We start from the raw sequence: 12,532 nt of genomic DNA, 5'->3' as shown, positions 1-12,532 counted from the left end.
TGGAGTGGCTGGCGATGACTGAACTGATCTGGATGACTGCTGAGGGCTGGCTACTGACGACTGCAGTGGCTGGCTGACTGACTGACTGAGTGGCCTGGCTGACATGACTGATGGCTGGCTGAAGGACTGAACTGAGTGGCTGGCTGGTGCTGACTGAGTGGGTGGCTGCTGGCTGGCTGGATGAGTGGCTGGCTGGCTGCTGACGAGTGGCGTGGCTGACTGAGTGGCGGTGGCTGGCTGTGCTGACTGATGATGTCTGCTGACGAGGTGCTGAGTGCTGCTGATAGCTGACTGACGCTGATGGGGCTGACTTCCCGACACTGACCGGTGCTGGCTGGCTGACTGATGAGTGGCTGGCTGGCTGAACTGACTGAGTGGCTTCTGCTTGACTGAATGACTGACTGCTGACTGACTGATGGTGACTGTGGATTGAGGTGGGACGGATTGACTGACCTGAGCTGATTCTGACTGAGTGACTGACTGAGTGACTGAATGATTGGTAGTGAGACTCTGAGTGACTGACTGAGTGACTGACTGAGTGGACTGATGAGTGACCTGAGTGACGTGACTGACTGATGGACTGACTGACTGAGACTGCTGATGAGATGACTGACTGACTGACTGAGTGACCTGACTGACTGAGTGAATGTGACTGACTGAGTGAGGATGACTGACTGAGTGATATGACTGAAGTGAATGACTGACTGGTGAATGACTGACTGGTGAATGACTGACTGACTGACTGAGGAATGACTGACTGACTGAGTGAATGACTACGACTCTATTACTGATTGACTGGGAAGGCTGATGCGATGGCCGACGTGGTTTACTGGAGTGCTGGCTCTGATGCTGGGACTGGCGATGAGTGCTTTTGGATATGGCGCTGGCTGACTGATGATGTCTGGTGCTACTGAGTGCGCGTAATGCTGAGGGCGGCGACTGCTAGCTGGCGAGTGACACTGAGCTGGCTACTATGACTGATGTGGAACTGCGAGGGCTTGACTGACTGACAGTGATTCTGCTGAACTGTGCGGCCCTGACTGACTGGTGCGGGCGACTGACGATGGGCTGGCGTACTGACTGCTCACGTGGTGAGTGCTGACTGCTGACGATGACTGAGGGAGTGGTGGCTGGCTGACTGACTGATTGGCTGGCTGGCTGCTGACTGAGTGCTAACTGAGGGCTGGCTGGCTGACTGACTGAGTGCGACTGACTGAGTGAGTCTGACTGACTGAAGTGCTATGCACTGCTGATGATGAGTGAGATGTGCTGCGACTGGCTGACGCTGGCTGGACTGACTGACTGAGCTGAACGACTGATCTGACATGACTGAGTGCTGACTGACGATGGGGGACTGGACTGATGGCTGGCTACTGACTGAGTGGCTGATGGAATGAGAGTGTGCTGACTGACTGACTGGATGTGACGGTGTCTGACTGACGACTGAGTGCGTGACTGTATGTGATGACTGACGCTGGTGGACTGAGTGGCTGACTGAGTGGTGCTGATGACTGAGTGCTGGCTACTGCTGACTGGCTGACTGACTGACGGCTGAGTGGCTGACTGGCCTGATGACTGACGATGGCTGTGATGTGCGACTGAGTTGCGAGATGCTGACCGAGACTGGCTGGATGGGCTGGCTGAACTGACTGAGATGGCTGGCTGACTGACTGAGTGGTGCCACTGATGCTGGGACTGATGATGGTGCTGTGACTGACTGTACGATGGCTGGCTGAAAACTGACTGATGGTGGCTGACTGGACTGACGTGACTGAGGCTGACTGCTGGGCGGGCTTGACTGTGCATGCTGACTGACTGGCTACTGAGTGACGTGGCTGCTGACTGATGGACTGAGGCCTGACTGACTGATGAGTGCGACTGACTGGCTGGCTACTGACTGACTGAGTGGCTGCGACTGACTGACTGGAGTGGTGTCTGACTGACTGACTGACTGAGTGAGCTGGCTACTGACTGTGAGGCTGGGAACTGACTGAGTGCTGACTGACGGACTGAGTGGCTGACTGAGTGACTGAGTGGCTGGCTGGTGCTGACTGACTGAGTGGGTGCGGCTGGCTACTGGCTGACTGACATGAGGTGCGTGGGTGAGTGGCTGGATGGCTGACTGACTGAGTGGCTGACTGGGACTGATGCTGACTGACTGAGTGCTGACTGACTGATGATGCTGATGACTGGGGGGCTGAGGCTGACGTGGATGCTACTGAGTTGCTGGCTGACTGCTGGCAATGCGGATGACTGACGTGGCTGACTGACTGGGGCTGCTACTGACTGACTGAGTGGCTGGCTGACTGACTGACTGACTCGACTGAGGCTGCGATGCCTGAGGCTGCTGCTGACTGAGTGAGCTGGCTGACTGACGCGCAGTGAGTCTGGCTGACTGACTGACTGAGTGGCTGGCTGACTGACTGAGTTGGCTGCGACTGACTGACTGAGTGGGCTGGCTGACTGATGACTGAGTGGCTGCTGATGACTGCTGGTGGTTCTGGCTGACTGAACTGACTGAGTGGCTGGCTGTGTACTGACTGCTGAGGCTGGCGATGAGACTGGTGGTGGCTGATATGATGTGGTGGCTGCTGACTGCTGACCTGATGAGCTGGTGCGTGACTGACTGATGGCTGCGACGTGATGACTGTGAACTGAGCTGAACTGACTGACTGAGTGGCTGGCTGACTGAACTGACTGAGGGGCTGGAGACTGGACTGACTGAGTGCTGCTGGCTGACTGAGTGGGTGGCTGGCTGGGCTGGCTGACTGAGTGGCGTCTTGGCTGCTGACTGAAGTGGCTGGCTGGCTGGCTGACTGAGTGTCTGGCTGGCTGGCTGACTGGAGTGGCTGCTGGCTGGATTGACTGCTGCTGACTGGAGTGGCTGGCTGACTGAGTGGGCTGCTGACTGACTGACTGAGTGGCTTGACTGCTGCTTACTGAGTGGCTGGCTGGCTGACTGAACTGAGTGCCTGTCTGGCTGAAGACTGGTGGCTGACTGAATATGACTGACTGACTGCTGAGTGACTGACTGACTGAGTGACTGACTGACTGGTGACTGACTGACTGAAGTGACTGACTGACTTGACTGACTGACTGAATGAGTGACTGACTGAGTGACTGACTGAGTGACTGACTGAGTGACTGACGGAGTGACTGGTGAGTTGACTGACTGACTGACTGAGTGACCTGACTGACTATGACTGCTGCTGAGTGACTGACTGGGGACTGAGTGACTGACCTGACATGATGACTGACTGATGAGTGACTACTGACTGAGTGAATGAATGACTGACTGAGTGAATGACTGACTGAGTGATGACTTAGTAATGACTGACTGAGTGAATGACTGACTGACTGAGTGAATGACCTGCCTGACTGCTGAGTGAATGACTGCTGACTGACTGTACTGAGTGAATGACTGACTGACCTGACTGAGTGAATGACTGACTGACTGAATGACTGAGTGAATGACTACTGATCTGACTGACTGAGTGAATGAACTGACTGAACTGACTGTAGTGGGGGGGGGGGGGGGGAAAAAAAAATGAAAAAAAAACCCCCCCCCTGACTGAGTGAATGACTGACTTACCTGAGTGAATGGTGACTGAGTGAATGGCTGACTGACTTGAGTGGCTGCTGACTGGTGCTGGCTGGCTGCCTGACTGAGTGGCTGGCTGACTGGCTGGCTGCCTGACTGAGTGGCTGGCTGCCTGACTGAGTGGCTGGCTGCCTGACTGAGTGGCTGGCTGCCTGACTGAGTGGCTGGCTGCCTGACTGAGTGGCTGGCTGACTGACTGAGTGACTGGCTGCCTGCTGACTGAGTGGCTGTCTGACTGACCTGACTGAGTGGCTGGCTGACTGACTGACTGAGTGGCTGACTGACTGACTGACTGAGTGGCTGAACTGACTGACTGACTGAGGCTGACTACTGACTGAGTGGCTTACTGAGTGGCTGCTGGCTGACTGACTGAGTGGCTGCGGCTGACCTACTGAGTGCTGGCTTGCTGAACTGACTGAGTGGCTTCTGCTGACTGACTGAGTGGCTGGCTGGCTGAACTGACTGAGTGGCTTGGCTGGCTGACTGACTGAGTGGCTGACTGACTGATTTGCGGATGTCTGACTGACTGAGTTGCTGGCTGGCTGACGGACTGAGTTGCTGGTCTATAAGTATGGCGTCTTCTATTAATTACCATCTATTACCATCAGACTATTAAACAGCTTCTATAACCATTAGACTGTTAAACAGCTTCTATTACCAGGCCATCAGACTGTTAAACAGCTTCTATTACCAGACCATTAGACTGTTAAACAGCTTCTATAACCATCAGGCTGTTGAACAGCTTCTATTACCAGACCATCAAACTGTTGAACAGCTTCTATTACCAGACCATCAGACTGTTAAACAGCTTCTATTACCAGACCATCAGACTGTTGAACAGCTTCTACTACCAGACCATCAGACTGTTGAACAGCTTCTATTACCATCAGACTGTTTAACAGCTTCTATTACCAGACCATCAGATAGTTGAACAGCTTCTAATACCATCAGACTGTTGAACAGCTTCTATTACCATCAGACTGTTTAACAGCTTCTATTACCAGACCATCAGACTGTTGAACAGCTTCTATAACCATCAGACCGTTGAACACCTTCTATTACCAGACCATCAGACCGTTGAACAGCTTCTATAACCATCAGACTGTTGAACAGCTTCTATAACCAGCTTCTATTACCAGACCATCAGACTGTTGAATAGCTTCTACTACCAGACCATCAGACTGTTCAACAGCTTCTATTACCAGGCCATCAGACTGTTGAATAGCTTCTATTACCAGACCATCAGACTATTGAACAGCTTCTATTACCAGACCATTAGACTGTTGAACAGCTTCTATTACCATCAGACTGTTGAATAGATTCTATTACCAGACCATCAGACTATTGAACAGCTTCTATTACCAGACAATTAGACTGTTGAACAGTTTCTATTACCATCAGACTGTTGAACAGCTTCTATAACCAGCTTCTATTACCAGTCCATAAAAATGTTGAACAGCTTCTATTACCAGACCATTAGACTGTTGAACAGCTTCTATTACCATCAGACTGTTGAACAGCTTCTATTACCAGACCATTAGACTGTTGAACAGCTTCTATTACCATCAGACTGTTGAACAGCTTCTATTACCAGACCATCAGACTATTGAACAGCTTCTATTACCAGACCATCAGACTATTGAACAGCTTCTATTACCATCAGACTGTTGAACAGCTTCTAATACCATCAGACTGTTGAACAGCTTCTATTACCATCAGACTATTGAACAGCTTCTATTACCAGACCATCAGACTGTTGAACAGCTTCTATTACCAGACCATCAGACTGTTGAACAGCTTGTATTACCAGACCATCAGACTGTTGAACAGCTTCTATTACAATCAGACTGTTGAACAGTTTCGATAACCTTCAGACTTTTGAACAGCTTCTATTACCAGACCATCAGACTGTCGAACAGCTTCTATAACCAGCTTATATTAGTGTCCATCAGACTGTTGAACAGCTTCTATTACCAGACCATTAGACTGTTAAACAGCTTCTATAACCATTAGACTGTTGAACAGCTTCTATTACCATCAGACTATTAAACAGCTTCTATAACCATTAGACTGTTAAACAGCTTCTATTACCAGGCCATCAGACTGTTAAACAGCTTCTATTACCAGACCATTAGACTGTTAAACAGCTTCTATAACCATCAGGCTGTTGAACAGCTTCTATTACCAGACCATCAAACTGTTGAACAGCTTCTATTACCAGACCATCAGACTGTTAAACAGCTTCTATTACCAGACCATCAGACTGTTGAACAGCTTCTATTACCAGACCATCAGACTGTTGAACAGCTTCTATTACCAGACCATCAGACTGTTGAACAGCCTCTATTACCAGACCATCAGACTGTTGAACAGCTTCTATTACCAGACCATCAGACTGTTGAACAGCTTCTATTACCAGACCATAAGACTGTTGAACAGCTTCTATTACCAGGCCATCAGACTGTTGAACAGCTTCTATTACCAGGCCATCAGACTGTTGAACAGCTTCTATTACCATCAGACTGTTGAACAGCTTCTATTACCAGACCATCAGACTGTTGAACAGCTTCTATTACCAGACCATCAGACTGTTGAACAGCTTCTATTACCATTAGACTGTTGAACAGCTTCTATTACCAGACCATAAGACTGTTGAACAGCTTCTATTACCAGACCATTAGACTGTTGAACAGCTTCTATTACCAGACCATTAGACTGTTGAACAGCTTCTATTACCAGACCATTAGACTGTTAAACAGCTTCTATAACCATCAGACTGTTGAACAGCTTCTATTACCATCAATCAGACTGTTAAAAAAGCTTCTATTACCATCAGACTGTTAAACAGCTTTGATTACCAGACCATCAGACTGTTGAACAGCTTCTATTACCAGACCATCAGACTGTTGAACAGCTTCTATTACCAGACCATCAGACTGTTGAACAGCTTCTATTACCAGACCATTAGACTGTTGAACAGCTTCTATTACCAGACCATCAGACTGTTGAACAGCTTCTATTACCAGACCATCAGACTGTTGAACAGCTTCTATTACCAGACCATCAGACTGTTGAACAGCTTCTATTACCAGACCATTAGACTGTTGAACAGCCTCTATTACCATCAGACTGTTGAACACCATCTATTACCAGACCATTAGACTGTTGAACAGCTTCTATTACCAGACCATCAGACTGTTGAACAGCCTCTATTACCAGACCATCAGACTGTTGAACAGCTTCTATTACCAGACCATCAGACTGTTGAACAGCCTCTATTACCAGACCATCAGACTGTTGAACAGCCTCTATTACCAGACCATCAGACTGTTAAACAGCTTCTATTACCAGACCATTAGACTGTTGAACAGCTTCTACTACCATCAGACTGTTGAACACCATCTATTACCAGACCATCAGACTGTTGGACAGTTTCAATTACCAGACCATCAAACTGTTGTACAGCTTCAATTACCAGACCATCAGACTGTTGAACAGCTTCAATTACCAGACCATCAAACTGTTGAACACCATCTATTACCAGACCATCAGACTGTTGAACACCATCTATTACCAGACCATCAGACTGTTGAACACCATCTATTACCAGACCATCAAACTGTTGAACACCATCTATTACCAGACCATCAAACTGTTGAACAGCTTCTATAACCATCAGACTGTTGAACAGCTTCTACTACCAGACCATCAGACTGTTGAACAGCTTCTATTACCAGACCATTAGACTGTTGAACAGCTTCTATTACCAGACCATCAGACTGTTTAACACCATCTATTACCAGACCATCAAACTGTTGAACAGCTTCTACAACCATCAGACTGTTGAACACCATCTATTACCAGACCATCAAACTGTTGAACACCATCTATTACCAGACCATCAAACTGTTGAACAGCTTCTATTACCAGACCATCAGACTGTTGAACAGCTTCTACTACCAGACCATCAGACTGTTGAACAGCTTCTATTACCATCCGACTATTGAACAGTTTCTGTTACCATCCCACTATTGAACAGCTTCTAATACCAGTCCATCAGACTGTTGAACAGCTTCTATTACCAGACCATCAGACTGTTTAACAGCTTCTATTACCAGACCATCAGATAGTTGAACAGCTTCTATTACCAGACCATCAGACTGTTGAACAGCTTCTATTACCATCAGACTATTTAACAGCTTCTATTACCAGACCATCAGACTGTTGAACAGCTTCTATTACCATCCGACTATTGAACAGTTTCTGTTACCATCCCACTATTGAACAGCTTCTAATACCAGTCCATCAGACTGTTGAACAGCTTCTATTACCAGACCATCAGACTGTTGAACAGCTTCTATTACCAGACCATCAGACTGTTGAACAGCTTCTATTACCAGGACATCAGACTGTTGAACAGCTTCTATTACCATCAGACTGTTAAAAAGCTTCTATTACCAGACCATCAGACTGTTGAACAGCTTATATTACTAGACCATCAGACTGTTGAACAGCTTATATTACTAGACCATCAGACTGTTGAACAGTTTCTGTTACCATCAGACTGTTGAACAGCTTCTATTACCAGACCATCAGACTGTTGAACAGCTTATATTACTAGACCATCAGACTGTTGAACAGCTTCTATTACCATCAGACTGTTGAACAGCTTCTATTACCAGACCATCAGACTGTTGAACAGCTTATATTACTAGACCATCAGACTGTTGAACAGCTTCTATTACCATCAGACTGTTGAACAGCTTCTATTACCAGACCATCAGACTGTTGAACAGCCATCAATAATCGTCTACCAGGTGATGCACAGACAACACACACACACATAAACTATCACACACACACACATACAGACACAGACACACACACACTCACACACACACACACACACACACACACACACACACACACACACACACACTCACAGCCAACGATAATGTCCGATGTTATACAGACATTTAACCACTGGATACTACCGGTTTACACTGTGTATTTAAATACTGTATTCTAGACATACCTGTAGCTCATTGTAATATTTCTACTATTGTACATCGCATTTTAGTGACACTTCATACACACCGCAGGTCAGTCTAATATATCTACTGCTGTACATATCATTCTTAGTATATATTGTCTAAATGAATCTGGTGTAGATACTTGTAGATTGCTTTTGAACTACTGTTACAGTGTTATTTGGGTTCTTAATCTGATCCGTTCCAATTATTTCTTCATTTGTTTTATTATCTGTGTACTTGTTTAACATTTTACTGAATTTAGAAGCTAGTAACATAAGCATTTCGCTAAACATCTGTGTACGGGACCAATCAACTTTGATTTGATTTGACCTGTGTCTATGTCTCTGTTTGTTTGACAGCGAATATGTGTGTGCATGTGAATCCAGCCATGTGAGGAGCATACCACAGTGCTGCCGTTGTTCATGTTCTGTGTGTCTTTGTGAGCGTGGGCGCAGAAATCCACACATGCCGTGACCCCGGAGAAAGGTCGGCCCGCACTCCGACCCAGCCTGCAATCCTGGCCCGCCTGCTCCAGATCCACCTGGTTTTGGAAGGCCTCTGGGGCCAGTCTCTGGTAGACAGGACCCAGGTCTGTGGCCAGGTTCTGCAGACGATGCTCCAGCTTCACCTCCTGAACAACACACAGACAGACAACACACAGATCAGAGGTAGAGTGGGACAAATACGAACAGTAACAGATGAGGGAAAAGCTGTGTGAAATTAAAGGAGAGCCCCGGGAGAATCCCTGAAATCCCAGTTTCAGCCACTGTTGTCCTTGTCAGACTTTGGCTGTCATACCCACCTGAGGCCACTAGGCGGTGTCTATTAGCCATTTTAACATGCCAAGAAGACTATTCACTGAGGAATATCTATTCTAAACCATTGTTTATGAAGCTATAACAAGACATACATTAGCAAAGTAGAGAGCTAGGGTCTAGGCATATAGGGAAGGGGCTAGGGTTTATTTTCCGACCAGGCTCTCAAATCTAAGTAAGGGTGTCAAACTCAATTTCTAGAGCGCCACAGTGTCTGCTGGTTTTTCCGCTCTTTCCCTTAAGATAGCTCTGACCCGACCAAATGTACATAGAAATGTGAGTTATAGATCTGTCATTCTCATCAAAAGCAAGTCTAAGAAGCAGTAGATCTGTTCTATGAGCAATATTTCTATGCATTTTAGCGTCTTTTACTTTCAGTTTTGTAAGCCAGCTTAAAAAGGCTGAAAATACAAATCAAATTTCAAATCAAATTGATTTATAAAGCCCTTCTTACATCAGCTGATATCTCAAAGTGCTGTACAGAAACCCAGCCTAAAACCCCAAACAGCAAGCAATGCAGGTGTAGAAGCACGGTGGCTAGGAAAAACTCCCTAGGAAGGCCAGAACCTAGGAAGAAACCTAGAGAGGAACCAGGCTATGAGGGGTGGCCAGTCCTCTTCTGGCTGTGCCAATATGTTTGTTAATGGAAAATATATTTCACAGCGGTTTAGATGGTATAATGATTATCTACACTATACTGGCTTGTTTTGTCACAAACTAAAATTAGGAGAACTATTAGAATTTTAGCAACCAGGAAATGGCACAGCGATTTCTATTTTTGTGTAGCTTTAATTAGGAAAATACGTGCAAGGGAGGGATGAAGATCTGCTGACACTGTGGCCGGCCCTAGAGGAATGGAGTTTGACGCAGTTTGACTGGAGTGTCCTGGTCCTCACCTCCTGCGGCATGTCTCCCAGCAGGCGGAACTTGCGGGGGATCTTGCTGCGGGCGAACTTGCAGCCGTTGAAGTACATACTCCAGGAGCAGCCGAAGGAGAAGGAAGCGCCGCAGGTGTTCGGGTCCACACCCTGGCAAGCACACGTCCGACTGGAGAGAAACGGAGGGAGAGAGATGGGGAGAGGGAGGAGAGAAGGGGAGATGGAGATAGAGGGGGAGAGATGGAGAGATGGGGAGGGGGAGGAGAGGGTGAGATGGAGAGGGAGGAGAGAGGGAAGGAGGGAGAGAGATGGGGAGAGGGAGGAGAGAGAGGAGGGAGAAAGATGGGGAGAGGGAAGGAGGGAGAGAGATGGGGAGAGGGAAGGAGGGAGAGAGATGGGGAGAGGGAAGGAGGGAGAGAGAGGGGGAGAGGGAAGGAGGGAGGGTGAGCGAGAGGGAGGGGGAGAGGGAAGGAGGGAGAGAGATGGGGAGAGGGGAGGAGGGAGAGAGATGGGGAGAGGGAAGGAAGGAGAGAGATGGGGAGAGGGAGGAGAGAGAGGAGGTAGAGAGATGGGGAGAGGGAAGGAGGGAGAGAGATGGGGAGAGAGAGGAGAGAGAGAGATGGGGAGAGGGAAGGAGGGAGAGATATGGGGAGAGGGAGGAGAGAGAGAGATGGGGAGAGGGAAGGAGAGAGAAAGATGGGGAGAGGGAAGGAGGGAGAGAGATGGGGAGAGGGAGGAGAGAGAGGAGGGAGAAAGATGGGGAGAGAGAGGAGGGAGAAAGATGGGGAGAGGGAAGGAGGGAGAGATGGGGAGAGGGAGGAGAGAGAGGAGGGAGAAAGATGGGGAGAGAGAGGAGGGAGAAAGATGGGGAGAGAGAGGAGGGAGAAAGATGGGGAGAGAGAGGAGGGAGAAAGATGGGGAGGGAGAGGAGGGAGAAAGATGGGGAGAGAGAGGAGGGAGAAAGATGGGGAGAGAGAGGAGGGAGAAAGATGGGGAGAGAGAGGAGAGAGAAAGATGGGGAGAGAGAGGAGGGAGAAAGATGGGGAGAGAGAGGAGGGAGAGAGATGGGGAGAGGGAAGGAGGGAGAGAGATGGGGAGAGGAAAGGAGGGAGAGAGATGTGGAGAGGGAGGAGAGAGAGAGATGGGGAGAGGGAGGAGAGAGAGGAGGGAGAGAGATGGGGAGAGGGAAGGAGGGAGAGAGATGGGGAGAGGGAGGAGAGAGGAGGGAGAGAGATGGGGAGAGGGAAGGAGGGAGAGAGATGGGGAGAGATGGGGAGAGGGAGGAGAGAGAGGAGGGAGAGAGATGAGGAGAGGGAGGAGAGAGCAGGAGGATGAGGTGAGACAATCAGTAGATCCTGGCACACAACTGCAGAGAGCGGGAAAGAGACAGGTCACTATCTAGAAATGCTAGAAAGAAAATAACTCACTCCTTTGTTATGACAATAATTAGTTCTATGAATGTAAATGTGTATGTGTAAGCCTATTATTAAATAATAGGTAAAAGTATTTTCTTTCAGTAACTCACTCCTCGTTGAGTGCGCAGCGCCGGCTGGTGGGGGAGCCGTATTTACAGAGAGTCTGGGTGAGCTCCTGGTACAGACTGTCTGCCACGCCCCGGGGGATGCCCTCCCATGCCAAGATGAGAATCACCACCACGGCACTCTCACAGTGGTGCCCTGCCCGGTGTCTCACCAGACACAGCAACTTCTCCTCCTCACTGCCCCGACGGATCACCTGGGGGAGAGAGAAGGGTTACTACACAGACATGAAGATATGTATACACACACACAGCCACATACAAACACACACGTGTGCATACACACACACACACACACACACACACACACACATACACACACACACACACATACAGCCACACAGCCACACACACACACACACACACACACACACACACACACACACACACACACACACACACACACACACACACACACACACACACACACACACACACACACACACACACACACACACACACAGGTACTTACCCACTTGGCGATGGGACAGCCCTGGGAACTGCGTCCTTCTTTCCCAGTATACACCACCACCTCCACCCTTACCGCCTTCCCTTTCTCTCCATACCTTTGAACACACACAGCGATAACATACATCATATATTAACGGCTTTTCACACGTCTCACCTTAAAACATAAAAACACAATCGTTTCAGCAATGTCATCTCTC

At 48.3% G+C, this 12,532-nt stretch overlaps 1 protein-coding gene across 1 annotated transcript in view; it reads right to left on the bottom strand.

Annotated features, from left to right (window-relative positions):
- Positions 1 to 1,522: 1,522 nt before the first annotated feature.
- Positions 1,523 to 12,532, bottom strand: part of LOC120017848 (methylcytosine dioxygenase tet3-B-like) — an 86,322-nt gene continuing 75,312 nt past the window's right edge. The window contains exons 6-12 of the mRNA XM_038960812.1: positions 12,337 to 12,430; positions 11,853 to 12,061; positions 10,346 to 10,496; positions 8,936 to 9,265; positions 2,078 to 2,173; positions 1,844 to 1,897; positions 1,523 to 1,585 (exon numbers count right to left, since the gene is read on the bottom strand). Of these exons, the coding sequence (XP_038816740.1) occupies positions 1,523 to 1,585; positions 1,844 to 1,897; positions 2,078 to 2,173; positions 8,936 to 9,265; positions 10,346 to 10,496; positions 11,853 to 12,061; positions 12,337 to 12,430 (997 nt within the window). The remainder of the gene's footprint in view (positions 1,586 to 1,843; positions 1,898 to 2,077; positions 2,174 to 8,935; positions 9,266 to 10,345; positions 10,497 to 11,852; positions 12,062 to 12,336; positions 12,431 to 12,532) is intronic.

The sequence above is a fragment of the Salvelinus namaycush genome, chromosome 22 (assembly GCF_016432855.1).
Source record: "Salvelinus namaycush isolate Seneca chromosome 22, SaNama_1.0, whole genome shotgun sequence".
Classification (NCBI taxonomy): Eukaryota; Metazoa; Chordata; class Actinopteri; order Salmoniformes; family Salmonidae; genus Salvelinus; species Salvelinus namaycush.
This window is presented reverse-complemented; position numbering and strand designations above follow the sequence as displayed.